Source organism: Dermacentor silvarum, chromosome 6 (assembly GCF_013339745.2).
Source record: "Dermacentor silvarum isolate Dsil-2018 chromosome 6, BIME_Dsil_1.4, whole genome shotgun sequence".
NCBI classification, from domain to species: domain Eukaryota; kingdom Metazoa; phylum Arthropoda; class Arachnida; order Ixodida; family Ixodidae; genus Dermacentor; species Dermacentor silvarum.
The window spans coordinates 184,325,554-184,341,629 of NC_051159.1; the positions used below are offsets into that span (position 1 = coordinate 184,325,554).

The 16,076-nt window shown below is 46.6% G+C and overlaps 1 protein-coding gene across 1 annotated transcript in view; it reads right to left on the reverse strand.

Annotated features, from left to right (window-relative positions):
• Positions 1-16,076, reverse strand: part of LOC119456531 (uncharacterized) — a 258,483-nt gene that overhangs the window by 1,515 nt on the left and 240,892 nt on the right. The window contains exons 45-46 of the mRNA XM_049669942.1: positions 15,316-15,477; positions 7,976-8,202 (exon numbers count right to left, since the gene is read on the reverse strand). Coding sequence (XP_049525899.1) covers positions 7,976-8,202; positions 15,316-15,477 — 389 coding nt within the window. The remainder of the gene's footprint in view (positions 1-7,975; positions 8,203-15,315; positions 15,478-16,076) is intronic.

Genomic DNA, 16,076 nt, shown 5'->3' on the forward strand with positions numbered 1-16,076 from the left:
CGCGATAACTTGGAATATATTAAGTACCACGTCACCGCAAGGTAATAACGCAGTGACTCACCACACAGAGAACGCGTTTGCCGGCTGTGAATACGGGTATTTTGTCTATTTCCTTCTAGCTCGCTTGGTCCGCGCTTACGCGGCTGTTTGAGTAACGCATTCCGCGCGCTTACTTCATTTCGTTATGCGTGGAAGGAGCAACGTGAACGTGCTGCAGAAGAAAATTAGCTGGAGACCGCGATAATAACGAAGAGAACGTAGCAGATATGGCTAACTCATGCTAACGCTTTTGCACCTTATAACCGTTTCCTTTCTTTTATTTCATGCATTCGATTTGCTTTACAAGACTGCATCCAGCGCTCTGGTGTTTCTTTATTAAGGCGAAATCCTTAACTGCGCTCTTGGGAAGCGGAATGTGTCTGTTGGCCGATGCCGCGCTACCAAAAATAAATACAAACCGCGTAAATCTCGCGGCTCGTTCACTTGGTATACCAAAGTATAGTGTGGAAAGGCACAAATGTGTGACTAAGATGGCTAATGGGCCATGGCATTAGTAACTTCACATACTTGCACTCACGTCACGATTAACGATAACAATATGACGTGTGGTCATATGACGACGGCCAGAAATCCCTCTGATGCTGTGAGTGTGACGATAAAGACGTGTTGAATGCCAATCTCGATCTCAACGTGTCGAACTTACCCATATATAATTAAGAATGGAGAGCACAGGTAAAGGGTAATAATAGTAATGATAATTTCTGGGGTTTACACCCAAAAATCACAATATGGCTATGAGAGACACCGCAGTGGAGGGCTCCGTTAATTTCGACCACCTGGGGTTCTTTAACGTGCACCTAAATCTATGTACACGGGTGTTTTGTGCATATCGCCTCCATCGAAATGTAAGCCGCCGTGGCCGGGAATCGAACCCCCGTCCTCGAGCTTAGCAGTACAACCTACCAAAGCCACTAAGCTATAGCACGGCGTGTATAGGTAAAGGGTACGCGAGAAATATACGCGGCAAAAAACAAGACAAGCCAAAATAAATGAAACGCTAACAGTGCAACATTGTATACATATGCCTCATTTCATAATTACGAGCAAGCGTCAGAAAACGAACATGATGGATTACGTATGTGCTACTCTTCTTTCGCCTTCTTGTGTTGCAAGAGCGCCAATACTAAGCGAATTTTAACATGAAAGTAATTTAGGAATATTTATTGCGTATGCTCGCTGGTTCGTACACAGCAAATATACTTACTGATCAATAACTACGTACTTGTAGTATACGTAATTAAAGAGGGAACAAATCACCAGAACATAAACTTTTCATTTTTTGATGTTATTGAAGGTAACTATTTTAGGGATATGTAGATCCATTGTGAAATTTGTAGTGCATCAGACAGTAATTTTCAAGACGATTTTCCCCTCAATATAATTGCAAGCACAAACATCGTCACGCGCCATGAATGCTTGTTAGTTTACGAAAAAAATCACACGTTACGCAATAAGTATGGTATAATGAGAAGTTACATGTTGGTAATTTCAGAGAGGATTCACGGATTATTAAAACAAGGCTATTCCAGTAATAACTGTTACATAATAAATTAGTAAATGGCTAGGCCAGTAGTAGCTATCTATTCATTTCAATGTAGAAAAAATATATTTGTTTAGCTATATTGGCTGCATCGAATGGCTTTTCTTTCGAATGTCTGAATTTGAAAAAAGCTTCGCTCGCAGTGAACCTTAAGGTACATCATGCGCGAAATTTGAATTGAAGAGATAGCGTACAGCAAGAATTGTTCGTGTACGCAATCTCTGAACCGAAATAAGCCAACAATATTGCGGCGTTAGGGCCGTGTTTGCTCTTTCTCTTGCTTCCCTTACACCTTCTCACTCTGCTATGTTCATAACGAAATATTGTCGTGGCTAAAAATATTCGAATAAATACATATGCATATAGCTGTAAACCACTACTGACCGTGAGCGCAAAGCGCGTAATGTTGAGCTAAGCGGTCACTGCACGCACGTAAGTTTTTCACTTGACTGTGCGAGTAATTTACTTTTTTCGTTACTCTTATTCCTGCAAGCAAGGTGCTATTGCCCGCGTACCCATGCGAATAACGTTCCTTTATTTACGTTCTTTCCTTGCCCGGGCTCATTTAGCGCATTTCTAGGCACGCGCAGTTACCGTAATACCATTCCCGAACTCTAGCACCGGAGCTAGGCCGCGCTGATGAGTTTGATAGGTTAGTTTTTGCATTATCTTACTGCCCAAGCACAAAGAAACGCTCAAAGATGGGTAATCTCCATGCAACACCGCACTGTTCAAGTTAAATAGACTTTAAGTGCTTTGCGTGGAAAATGAACGCAAAAAACTACAGCGCGTAGCAGACGACCCTCGCTTCCCGCGCGCTTCGCGAGCGCGAAAAGCCCACGGGTCCGGAGCAGCAGCGGCGCGGCGCGGCAGTTCATAGAAAAAGGCCCTCGCCGGAGCCGGCGCTTTGGACACTCTCCCATATTCTAGGTCACTCTACTTTGGTTGGAGAATACATTTTTCGCGCATGCGCATATTTTTACAAATGGACAATTGACGACTTGCGAAATTCTGCGCGCCCTATACAAAATTTGGTTGGAAAACAAGGGGCTTTCGCTATCGGTGATATTTGACAGCTTCTCGGCCAGCTGAATTGGGCAGAGTCGCTTGCGTTTCACGAGATAGCGATAGCGCATGCAGCCTATAAAACAGGCGCTCTTCACCGCTGGTCAATCGCTCATGCTGTCTCAAGGTAAATAGAAAAAAAAAAAAAAAGCGCGTCAACGCCTATCTACGACGACTCATTCCGTTTTTTTAGAAAATGGCGGAACAGATAACGTCCAGATAAGCACCTTTGGTTGGAAAATACATTTTTCTCGCATGCGCATATTTTTGCAAATGGTCAATTCCGCGAGGATACGGTGCTATTCTCGACACGCATGGTGGCTGCCATTATCCAAAATCTTGGCTGTCTCATTGTTTTGAAATTTGTGCCGGGAAACAGAAGCTTTGCAAAATGCAATTTTGTGTTTTCATCAGAATGACGAAACGTGACTTGGAGCTGCAAATTTTATCGACTAACACTTTTTTGTGAAGACCTTTTCACAAACCGACGTTTGAGCAGCGCCATCTGCCGACACGGGCCACGTCTAGCGCATTTTGGAGTTTGCGCCTAGCGAGAGCAGGCCGGGTGCACATCGGTTGTGTGATCTTCGCCGCGCATTATTTCGATTGTTTTCTTCCGCTTCGCTTGTCTTGTGCCGCTTGACTTGTTAAATGTTTCACGTGCTCGCGTGAACTCTCAGTGTAGTGTGCCATGGCAACAGTAAGCCCAGCCAGTGGATGTGGTGTTTCGTCGTCGGTAGCGGCGGCATCCGTGTCTGCTTCGTCGAGACCTAATCAGCGGAATATTTCATTGTTATTGCTGGGCACATGTGACCGTATCGTCGATTGAATCTGATCACCATTATACGTTTCGCGGTTGAGGGTTGCCTCATTTAGCGAAAGCAGGCGCGTACGCAGCTGTCGGGCAATGCTTAGTACCAGGCGCCGGCAGCCCGACGACACGTGTCAGTGGTTGGTATAATATGCGGTGGTTACTCCATACGCTTCCGACGCAACTGAACAGCTCAGTCATGCAAACTTTATTGGATCTGGTGCGGTGTAGGGTGCTTATAACCAAATGTCAAAGCATAAGCGTGGCGATCGAGCAGCGCGGTACCTGCAGCGAACCGACGCGCGACAGTGATCACAGATGCCAGCGCGACTGATACAGCCCAGGTGCTAAATTTTTATTGTTAGTATTTATTTATTTATACATACTGTCAATCCCAATAGGGATTATAACAGGGCTTGTTATAAAGATATATTTGTTTATTTTTTTACGTTTGTTTACCTGGAATGGCTTTTCTTTCGAATGTCTGAATTTGGAACAAGCTTCGCTCACGGTGAACCTTAGATCGTGAAAGAGTAACAAATGTAGCCTCTGTCACTACATACGAGAAAATATTGCATCGAAGAGCTGACAATTCTCGCAACCTATTGGGAAATGTGCCGAAAAGAGTTTACCAAAATGCGTTATTTTACTGATGTGTGCATTGGTTCACATTAGACTGAAATACCAAGTCTTCTTGCTGTTTTGCCTTTTTGCTGTTTACAAACATACGCCCCGCACGGCTTCCGGTTTGGCTCAATGACGTATAGTCCGCTAAATATAGCGAACAAGAACCGCAATGGCGGTGATTAGCAGGAGTGCGCTTTGTGATCCGGCACAGTAGATTAATAAGGCCCGCGACCGGAAGTTTCTTAGGGGCGCACTATCGCTGCTGTTATCGCGCGAGCGAAATCGTCTATAGCCGCTATTCTGGACATTCCGCCATTTTCTTCGAAGCATGACGTACGCGCGACGCTTACAAAATGGCGCCGATAGCCCCGATTTGCTTTCGTAACGTGACGCAAATTTGACGTTTCGCCTAAGAAACTGTAATGTAGGCATTGAACCTAGCGTGGTTGATAAAGCAAAACAGTTTTCCTCCCCAGTAAAAATAAAACAGCTAGCTCAACGCGTACGATTATTCCATCAAAATCGTTTCTCGCTTCCGTCGTCTGCATGCGCGCAGGTTGTCGTCTGCTTCATTAGCTAGGATGCGTGTCCTCGGGAAACTGAATGAGTCATCGTATATTGGCGCCCACGCGCTTGCTTTCTAGCTTGAGACAACATACGCGACCTGCTAGTGGTGATCAGCGCACGCTCTAGGCCGCGTTATCGCTATCTCGTGATCCGCAAGTGACTGAGCCAGACTCGTCTGGCTGAGAAGCGGCCGAATATCATCGATAGCGTTGCGCGCGCCACAGGTATCCGCTTGCACGACGCAAGCGCCGGCACTGCCATCTCTTGTTCACTTCGCTGCTTACTCGCACCGCGAGAGGAAACTTCAAGACGCCGCCTTGCGTACATTTATTTTTATAAATTAAAAAGTCGCCATTGTCATAGCCTTTGATTACGCGAAAAGACATTAATATTGATTACAATACAAACGCAGTGGCGAAAAGTGCAAAAAGTCGCAAGAAGTTTGCTAGTTTCAACCAATATTATTTCAAATAAACGTGTTTTTAATAAAAATGATGGTTCAAAACACAAATGCCAACACCACTCGAGAGCGATGCAAATGCCATGAGCACGCGTTGTGAACAAAACATTTTCATGGCGCCAAATGACAGGAAAAATTCGGCGATACGCATGCCTCACGACTGACACTGCATATGGCCGCTCATTACCATAATTCGCGTGGCTCGTCGCACCACAAATTATGGCGGAAAATCTCTGCAATGGCGGCCGAGCGCAACGTCACGCAACGTCAAATTGACGTTTATGAAACAGCCCTTCCTGTGACGCTCTTCACAGGATATTCCTTCAGCCAATCAGCAAGCTGACATGCCGGCTATCTCGGGACGCCACCACATATTCGCGAAATTGCAGATGCATTGCACGAGCTTCTGCACGCTACCGTCCACTTTCTTTTTAAGCGCTAAAGTCGAAATAGAGGTGCCAAGGACCACAAAAAAGTATTAGTAGATAAAGTTTGCAGCTCCACGTCACGTTTCATCATTCTGACGAAAACGCAAAATTGCATTTAGCAAAACTTCCGTTTCCCGGCACAAATTTCGAAACACGTGACCTCCGGACAGCCAATGAGACAGCCAAGATGGCGGATAATGGCGGCCGTGCAGCCGCCATGCGTGTCCAGAATAGAGCCCCTGCTGTACTGGGGCTCTATTCTGGACACGCATGGCGGCTGCACGGCCGCCATTATCCGCCATCTTGGCTGTCTCATTGGCTGTCCGGAGGTCACGTGTTTCGAAATTTGTGCCGGGAAACGGAAGTTTTGCAAAATGCAATTTTGCGTTTTCGTCAGAATGATGAAGCGTGACGTGGAGCTGCAAGTTTTATCGACTAATACTTTTTTGTGGTCCTTGGCACCTATATTGCGATTTTAGCGCTTTAAAAAGAAAGTGGACGGTAGCGTGCAGAAGCCCGTGCAGTGCATCTACAATTTCGCGAATATGTGGTGGCGTTCCAAGATAGCCGGCATGTCAGTTGTTGATTGGCTGAAGGAATATCCCGCGAGGAGCGTCACAGGAAGGGCTGTTTCGTAAACGTCAATTTGACGTTGCGTGACGTTGCGCTGGGCCGCGATTGCAGAGATTTTCCGCCATAATTTGTGGTGCGACGAGCCGCGCGAATTATGGTAATGAGCGGCCATATGCAGTGTCAGTCGTGAGGCATGCGTATCGCCGAATTTTTCCTGTCATTTGGCGCCATGAAAATGTTTTGTTCACAACGCGTGCTCATGGCATTTGCATCGCTCTCGAGTGGTGTTGGCATTTGTGTTTTGAACCATCATTTCTAATAACAACACGTTTATTTGAAATAATATTTGTTGAAACTAGCAAACTTCTTGCGACTTTTTGCACTTTTCGCTACTGCGTTTGTATTGTAATCAATATTAATGTCTTTTCGCGTCATCAAAGGCTATAACAACGGTGACTTTTTAATTTACAAAAATAAATGTACGCAAGACGGCGCCTTGAAGTTTCCTCTCGCGGGGCGAGTAAGCAGCGAAGTGTACGAGAGATGGCAGTGCCGGCGTTTGCGTCGCTCAAGCGGATACCTGTGGCGCGCGCAACGCTATCGAGGATATTCGGCCGCTTCTCAGCCAGACAAGTCGGGCTGAGTCACTTGCGGATCACGAGATAGCGATAACGCGGCCTAGTGCGTGCGCTGATCACTGGCAGGTCGCGTATGTTGTCTCAAGGTAGAAAGCAAGCGCGTGGGCGCCAATATACGATGACTCATTCCGTTTCCTGAGGACACGCATCCTAGCTAATGAAGCAGACGACAGCCTGCGCGCATGCAGACGACGGAAGCGAAAAACGATTTTGATGGAATAATCGTACGCTTTGAGCTAGCTGCTTCATTTTTACTGGGGAGGAAAACTGTTTTGCTTTATCAACCACGCTCTGTTCAATGACTACATTACAGTTTCTTAGGCGAAACGTCAAATTTGCGTCATGTTACGAAAGCAAATCGGGGCTATCGGAGCCATTTTGTAAGCGTCGCGCGTACGTCACGCTTCGAAGAAAATGGCGGAATGTCCAGAATAGCGGCTCAGAACAGCTACAAAATACCGGCCCAGGGTAGCCTCGTCGCAAACGGCTCTCGTTCAGCGCGCCCGAGTGGAGTCTTTCCACTTGTGAGGCTGTGGCGCCCTCTCTTGACTAGTTTCGGTATGAGCTTGGCGTTTTCGATCGAGTTTTTATTAATTTGGGTTATTGAATGCGTTAATTCATGATGTTCTCCATATTTTCTATTATTTTGTACTTATTTGCTTTAATTTTACCCATGTTTAGAGCAATTTTATGTCTTACGTAAACCTTTTGTTGTGCGTGACACCCGCCGGGGTGGCTCAGTCAGCGTTGTGCTGCTGAGCATGAGATCGCGGGATCGAATCCCGGCCGCGGCGGCCGCATTTCGATGGAGGCGAAATGCAAAAACGCCCGTGTACTTGTGTTGCAGTGCACGTTAAAGAACCCCAGGTGGTCAAAATTAATCCGGAGCCCTCCACTACGGCGTGCCTCATAATCAGAACTGGTTTTGGCACGTAAAACCGCAGAAAGAAGAAGACCATGGTGACACCCACCGACGAGGGACGACATTCCGGGCCCCTAGAGTGCTCCGAGGCACGTGAAATAACTCGTGGTGCCCACTACAGCCACGATGTCCCGCACGAACATGCATGCAGTGGATATCCGCAGGACGCCGAAAGTACGGCCACACGGTCGTGCGATCGAGGAATGTACGCTGGACCTATTCATCCCATCCCACATCCATGTATTGCGGTCGATGTCATTGCGGACTTGCCTGGCGATACGTACCTCGAGAGTGACGAAGACGCAGTCGATGTTGATTCCTCCGAGCGCGTAGTTCTGCGTGTGTAGCTCGCAGAGCACTTCGCAGACGCCCACGGCGACCTGCAGCAGCTGGTGGGGCGTGACGCGTGGCTCCGAGCGCAGGAGCTGCATGAGCGGCACGTAGCCGTGTGGCGCCCGGAACGTGTGGGCCCCGCGGTCGTGATCCCGCCGCGCGGCTCCGTTGCTCGTGTCTGCACGCAAGCGACATGTCTACGATTCGTGGACGACATAGAAGCTAACTGAGGGGCCAGGTCTGAAGTACGCCGAGCTACCAAGAACAACTCGGCCCTCCTTCCGATCGATCATGTCACGGCCCGTACGTGGGCTTCACAAAGGGCACTTAACTACTTGGTCCTAAATTACGTGTCTCAAACTGACGTATATTTCAGATAGTGCTATTAATGAACACTGCCACCGATCAAGACGAAGCACCACCCACCGCGGTGGTTCAGTTAGCTAAGGCGTTGCGGTGCTGAGCACTAGGTCGCGGGATCGAATCCCAGCCGCGGTGGTCGCATTTCGATGGAGGCGCCGAAATGCAAAAATGCCCATGTGCTTGCGTTGTAGTACGCGTTAAAGAACCCCAGGTGGTCAAAATTAATCCAGAGCCCTCCGCTACGGCGTGCCTCATAATCAGAACTGGTTTTGGCACGTAAAACCCTGCAGAAAGAAAGAAGACAAAACGAAGCACTCTTACGTATAGTTGCCTATGTAATTGCCTGCTATAAACTTACGTTTAAAAGTGGACGGAATGAAAACTAAATCACGTGATAGATACAAACAGTATGTGTGTAAGAAATTTCATTGATAGAAAAGGCAGAGAGGTCGACCGCCATTTTGTAGCAATGCCTTTTCCGTTGCTAAGATGTCTTTTCGCGCTTCGTCAGTGGTCAGAGGGAAGCTCCGCCCGCGTTATCAACGGCAGGCCGTCAGCGGTGGACGATAATAGTAGCACAAAACCCACCGGAAGACAGGGATTTATACACCCCCTCCCCTTTCCCTCTTACAGACAGGCACTCATCCTGGAAAAAAATTACGCTGATCCCATGCGCTGTGGTAATCTCTTTAGAAATCATTACGCTTCGAGGCCCTAATTATGACGCCCAATTTTGATGTTCAGCGTGCAGATCACAAGCGCGCAGACGACATAGAATAAAGAACCAGCTTTGCGACTTGCAGGGCGCGGAGAAACCTTGACGTCGCGGTCAAGACACATCCGTGTGTTTTCGTCTATGCAATTCAAGGTGGCTCACCGAAGTTGGCCGCCATGGTTAATCGTCGTAGCAGAGCACGCAGTGTGCTGCTGTTGTAATGATATTTAATGAGTGTGGCATGCTTTTCTAGAGCAGTGCAGCACCTCAGTAGGCCATGGTGAAATCGTGCGTTGCTTTCGGCTGTACAAAGACGCCGGGAATAACATTTCACCTGAAAGTACACCTTTTCCTTTGCTTACGGCCGCCTGGATGGTGTGCGTTTTCTTCAGTTGGGAACCACTGGGAAGGTGCACGTACATGATGTACAACATTACACGTGTCTCAATGTTAAATTTACGCCTTAAATACTTATTGGCGCATCGCTGCGTGTGGTTGGGCTGGGTTTTCACTTTAAATTGGCACACGTCCAAATTTCAAGTTGGCCCACTCGTAAATCAAGTTGGCCCATCCCTAAATTTCAGTTATCCCACCTCTAAATTTCAGTTGGCCCACCCCTACTATAAGCTTCCTCATGCATTTTCTATCTATCCCTATGGGTATTCTCTCTGATCAATTTTTTTATTGGTTAAAATTGTTCCCAATCACTTATACTATAGCTACCGATCATCTACCTTTACACTGTTATAACGATTGAATGTCGTCGCAAATTTGTGCAGATACAAGGCATTACACTTATCGCGTGATGGAGCTGGGGTACCCGCCAAAGAATACTTACGCATTAAAAGAAGCTAATCATTAAAACGCTTTCATGCACACATAAAATACATGCAGGATCATGTTGTCACGTATAGTAGTGACAGTGAAGAAAACAGTCGTAAAACTGTGTACGACGAAACTCATTCTTACCGCTGCTATTGGGCGAACCTGGGCCGGTATTTCGTAGCGATGCCTTTCCGGTAATAATGCCTTTTCGCGCTTATCGCGCTTTGTCAGTGGTCGTAGCGACGGTCCGCTCGCGTTTTCAACGGGATCAACCAGCCGTGAGCGGTGGATGATAAGACTAGAGTAGAATAAGTCATAATGCCTCGCTACAAAATCGCGGCTCTGTGCCCACAAAAGCAAGCTACACTCGAAGCACAACGATAGCGGTGAACATAGTCGGCGATCGTCGAAATCTGATCAGCGGTGAAACGCGTCGGCTTTTATACATGGGTCATCGAAGGTTCTAGATTAATCCCTGGTGCCCGCGTGTCTTCCAGAAAGTACTAGACAATTCGCGTCGCTGATACAATCAGGGCCGGTATTTTGTAGCGATGCATTTAAAGTAATAATGCCTTTTCGCGCTTATCGCGCTTTGTCAGTGGTCAGAGCGACGATATCAACGTTGATAATGCGAGCGGACCGTCGCTCTGACCACTGACAAAGCGCGATAAGCGCGACAAGGCATTATTACTTTAAAGGCATCGCTACGAGATACCGGCCCAGATTACACAAGCGTCGGTGACAACAGACGACGGATAGAAGCATCGATAACGTTCGAGAACATGGAGGCGCGTCCTGTGCCTAACGATAACGTTTAACATTTGTTAGCCGGTGAAAAGCGGTCACCGGTGAGATAAACATGTACACGTGTCAATATATCACTAACTAAATTGCCTTATCGCAAGTAAAATACTTATGTAAGATGTAAATAATTATACTTATGTAAATACTGATGTAAGACCTCCTTGATGCAACTGCCGGCGCACAGAGTTGCGCGCCGTAATATAGTCATGGTTAATGGACATCTAGAAGCATTTCACTGTCATCACGGGTATTGACCATTTTAGCGGAGCAGTTTGTTCTAGAGAAAAGAGATGGCGCTTTCGGCGGCGCGCCATACGTCACCTCAGCGACCGCGCACGAATACGAAACCATTACCGCTTCTACCTTGCTTCTGTGCGATCAGCTGTCGGAAATGCAACTGAGTTTTCGCTAACACACTGTGCTCCAATCATGGTAGATCGAATCATGTGGATTGAAGACGTGTAGTAGTTGGTTGCAAAAATAGTGACTGGCACATTAGGGAATATGTGTTGTGTGGCCTAGTTCGCGGACTGCTGCTGCAACTGTCCGTACGTGTTTCCGGCACTTCGAGATGTACGGCTTTCTTCGAGGATACAGAAATTTGCTCAACCGCCAGCGTTGTATCGCTGACCTTGAAAGAAAGGGCTTCAGCCCAGGTACGTCGGCAAGAGTAAGTACCGCTAGTTAAACAATGACAAAGACAGTAGCGCCGCTTCGTCTCATAGTAATTTTCGCGCACAGTATCTACACACATCTACGCCAACTGGGGTAGATGTGTGGGGGCGGTTCTAAACCAGTGGGGGCATGCCCCCACATTCGAAGCTGTTCCGCTCCCCGTCTTCTCCCCTCCCTGAGGCTAGCGACTGCTTTCACTAGTTAGAGGGTGCTCCTTCATTCAACAAACGAAACAAAATCGGAGGAAGGGGGAAGAAGGAAAAACATGTGGGTGGCTGTGATGAGCTGCCCTTGAGGCAACGCGTTCTCAAGTTTTGAGGGATCCCCATCGTTTAAGATAAGAAGACGACACTCTACCGCAGACATGCCGTGCGAAGGTGGCGTGCGACACAATAGCGGCTCCAGAGTGACAAAGAGAGAGGATATGCGGACGTGTCAGCACGAAGCAAGACCATTTTACATGCGTCGCGGTTAGACTACAAGGAATTCACTTTCGGGTAGAACCACATTGGTCTAATCAGAAGGCAAGCACGTAAGTTTCCCGGTGCTTTCATCAATACCCGAGGCGCTGGTATTAAACTTATAGATAAGATAGGACTCGCGGTTTTCCCGGTCGTGGTGTGAGCGAAAGCCTGATTCCAACATTGTCGTGTGTAAGTCATTGAATGAGTGCGATATATATATATATATATATATATATATATATATATATATATATATATAGAGAGAGAGAGAGAGAGAGAGAGATGAACTACACCTCTTTGCGTGTATTCAGCCCGCGAATACACTACACGCAAAGGGCCTCGAGCGGCCGGTTGCGCGTCATCGTCACGTAGAATGATAAGCGCTATTGTTATATGATTTTCGCTTGTATCAACAGCACGTGACATAGTGAAAGCAAGTCTGGTCTGTGGAAATTTATTATGCTTTTCGTTTGCCTCGAATGGTTCCGAAGCTGTGATAGCAACAATCCTTATCGAAAACAATCCTCGTTTGCTGAGATGTCCCAACAAAAGATGGATATCAACAAGAAAGCGTTAGAAAAAGATACATTCGTGACGGTAGTGTAGGCAATAAAAGGAACGGCACCCCTCTCCCCTTTTCGTTTCACATCTCGCCGCGGTGCCGCGTCACATGTGGACTTCGAGGCTATCTGCCGCGCACTCACGTGTTCCCTTTCATAAAGATGAAGGCTGTATACGTGTTCCCTTCCCAGGCTATTAATAGAACGTTATCTTTGTCTTCTGCATATTAGTCTTCAACCCCACTCTTACACTTTCTTGATTATCGTCTTCAATCATTTCTTGTTATTCGTCCCCAGTCTTGCTGAACAAGAAGGACAATGTCGTATGCAAACCGAAGGTTGCTGAGATATTCGCCGTTGATCCTCACTCCTAAGCCTTCCCACTCTAAGAGCTTGAATACTTCTTCTAAGCATGCAGTGAATAGCATTGGAGGGATTGTGTCTCCTTGCCTGACCCCTTTCTTGATAGGTAACTTTCTACTTTTCTAGTGGAGAACCAAGGTAGCTGTGGAATCTTTGTAGATGTTTGCTAAGATATTCACGTATGCCTGCTGTACTTCTGGATTACGCAATGCCTTTATGACTGCTGGTATCTCTACTGAATCAAATACCTTTTCATAATCTATGAAAGCCATATAGAGATGTTGGTTGTACTCCGCAGATTTCTCGATTACCTGATTTATGACATGCATATGATCCATCGTAGAATATCCCTTCCTGAAGCCAGCCTGTTCTCTTGGTTGGCTGAAGTGTTGCCCTGATTCTATTGGAAATTATCTTGGTCAATATTTTATACAATACTGAAAGCAAGCTAATGGGTCTATAATTCTTCAATTCTTTAACGTCTCCCTTCTTATGGATTAGTATAATGTTGGCATTCTTCCAGCTCTCTGGTGCACATGAAGCCGTGAGGCATTGCGTATAGGCTGCAAGCTTTTCAAGCACATCTCCTCCATCTTTGATTAAATCGACTGCTATTCCATCTTCTCCTGCTGCCTTTTCCAGGGTCATGTCTTGCAAGGCCCTTATAACTTCATCGCTAGTTATAGAAGGACCCTCTGTACCTGTTCATCACTACTTAGAATGAAGGTAGCGTGGCTGCTCCGGGTACTGTACAACTCAGTATATAATTCTTAAAACTACAGAAAGTTGACCTAGGTGGTTTGGATTCATCGAGAAAAAAGGTAAGGCGGGCAGATATGGACACAAGGGAAGAGAACTAGACAACACAAACACAGCGTGTTTGTATTGTCTAACGGCGTTATAATTCTGCTGATTTTACTATGTCATCAACATTGCTGATGACCCTGCCCTGCCTATCTTTCAGTGCATGCAACTTGCCTTGTCCTGTGCCAAGTTTTCTTCTCACTGATTTCATGTTGTGGCCATTCGTTACTCCTTCCTCAATATTCCCACGTTATAATTTCGAATATCCCTTATTTTCTTCTTGTTGATCTGTTTTGACGATTCAGTGAATTCTATCTGATCTATGGAGTTTGAAACCATCATGCTTTGTCGTTTCTTTATTAGGTCCTTTGTTACTTGGGAGAGCTTACCTACTGGTTGCCTTGGTGCCCTACCTCCCACTTCAATTGCTGCTTCCGAGATCAACCTAGTTAAGGTTTCATTCATTACCTCTATGTTGTCTTTATCTACTTTTTCTAAAGCTGCATATTTGTTTGCAAGCACCAGCCTGAATTGGTCTGCTTTTACCCTTACTGCCTCTAGGTTGGCCTGTTTCCTCTTGACTAATTTCACTCTCTCTCTCTCTTCAAATTGAGAGAAATCCTAGACCTCACTAACCTATGGTCACTGCACCTAACCTTACCTAACACTTCTACATCCTGCACTATGCTTGGATCGGCAGAGAGTATGAAATCAATTTCATTCCTTGTTTCTCCATTAGGGCTTTTCCAGGTCCACTTCCTGTTGCTGCGCTTCCTGAAGAAGGTATTCATTATTCGGAGCCTATTCCTTTCCGCGAATTCTACTAACATCTCTCCTCTTGCATTCCTAGAATCGATGCCGTAGTTACCTATTGCTTGCTCACCAAACTGCTTTTCCCCCACTTTTGCATTGAAGTCGCCCATGACCACAGTATACTGAGTTTGCACCTTTCCCATTGCTAACTCAACATCTTCATAAAAGTGTTCTATTTATTCACCGTCATGACTGGAGGTTGGAGCGTAGGATTGTACTACCTTTAGTCTATACTTCGTATTAAGCTTTATTACGACGACTGCCACCATGTCATTATTTCTGTAGAATTCATCAAGATTACCCGCTATGTCCTTATGGGTTAGAAATCCTATCCCGTATTCTCTATTATCTGTAGGGCCTCTGTAGCAGAAAACGTGGCCGTTAGTCAGCACAGTATAAGCCTCACCAGTTCTTCTAACCTGACGAAGGCCAATGATAACCCACGCAATGCCTGATAATTCCTCAAACAGCCCTGCTAAGCTAGCCTCACTCTAGAGCGCTCGCGCTGCCAGTTTCAGTTACCAGTGGCGGCTTGTCCGCATCCAGAGATTCTTGGCACCCGCCGTGGTTGTGGTGTTGGGCTGCTAATCACGAGGTCGCGGGATCAGATCCCGGCCACGGCGGCCGCATTTCGATGGGGGCGAAATGCGAAAATACCCGTGTACTTGGATTTAAGTGCTCGTTAAAAGAACCCCAAGGTGGTCCAAATTATTCCGGAGTTCCGCACTACGATGGCGAGCCATCTATGCGAGAGACGAGAACGCACGACGTCACGGCGGAAGACACGCTCACAACACAACCGGCTGCTGCGCGGGGGCTACCCCAATGATGACGAAAATGTTGCGCAGGATGCTTCGCAGTGAAGGGAACAAAGGCCGCAAAGTGAGATCAAGCACGACACTCACGGGCGGTGATGGCCTTGCTGAAGGAGAGCGAGTGCTTCTTGCGGGCGAGCCCGATGCGCAGCAAGAACAAGCGGAACCGCAGCGATGCGATGGTGTAGATGAGCGGGTTGGCCGCCGAGTTGGCCGGCAGCACGAACACGGCCGTCCACGCGTACGCCTCGCCTGCGCAAAGGACGGCCTCGCTCACATCCAGCTGGCACAGGGTCTTTTCTTTAGCTACACCAAATTTTAAAAATATTGCCAGTGGCAGCTAGCACAATTATAACCCTTGATCTAAATTACTCGATGAGGCGGTCATTACTTCTACCAGAAATAAAAATGTTCAGTTAAATAATTGGCATAATTGCAGTAATTAACGTTTTAAATAATAATTTTACGGCGCATATTTTAATCTACGAATTGTTGCTAGTGTCTTCGCAAGGCGTATCCACTTGTAACGAATTCTTTGGACTGCACCAGTTCCGATATATTAATTTTCAATGTGTCTGACGAAATGCAATGGTGTTCCAGTTACTATTGTGCTTGATGATAATGATTGAATGGCATCGCCTTCGAAAGGGGGCGGTGACAAATAGTCACTTAACCTACTTGATTTAATCAGGTACGCTATACATGTTTTTATCTAACATTTTTGTATAAATTTCGTTAATCCCCCCCCCTCGTCAAAGTATACATTTTACCGCTACCGATGACTGTAAGAGATCAGGTCGTATCAATTTCTTCCCTCCATTTTTTCCAGCACTGTTCCAAAGTTCTCTTGC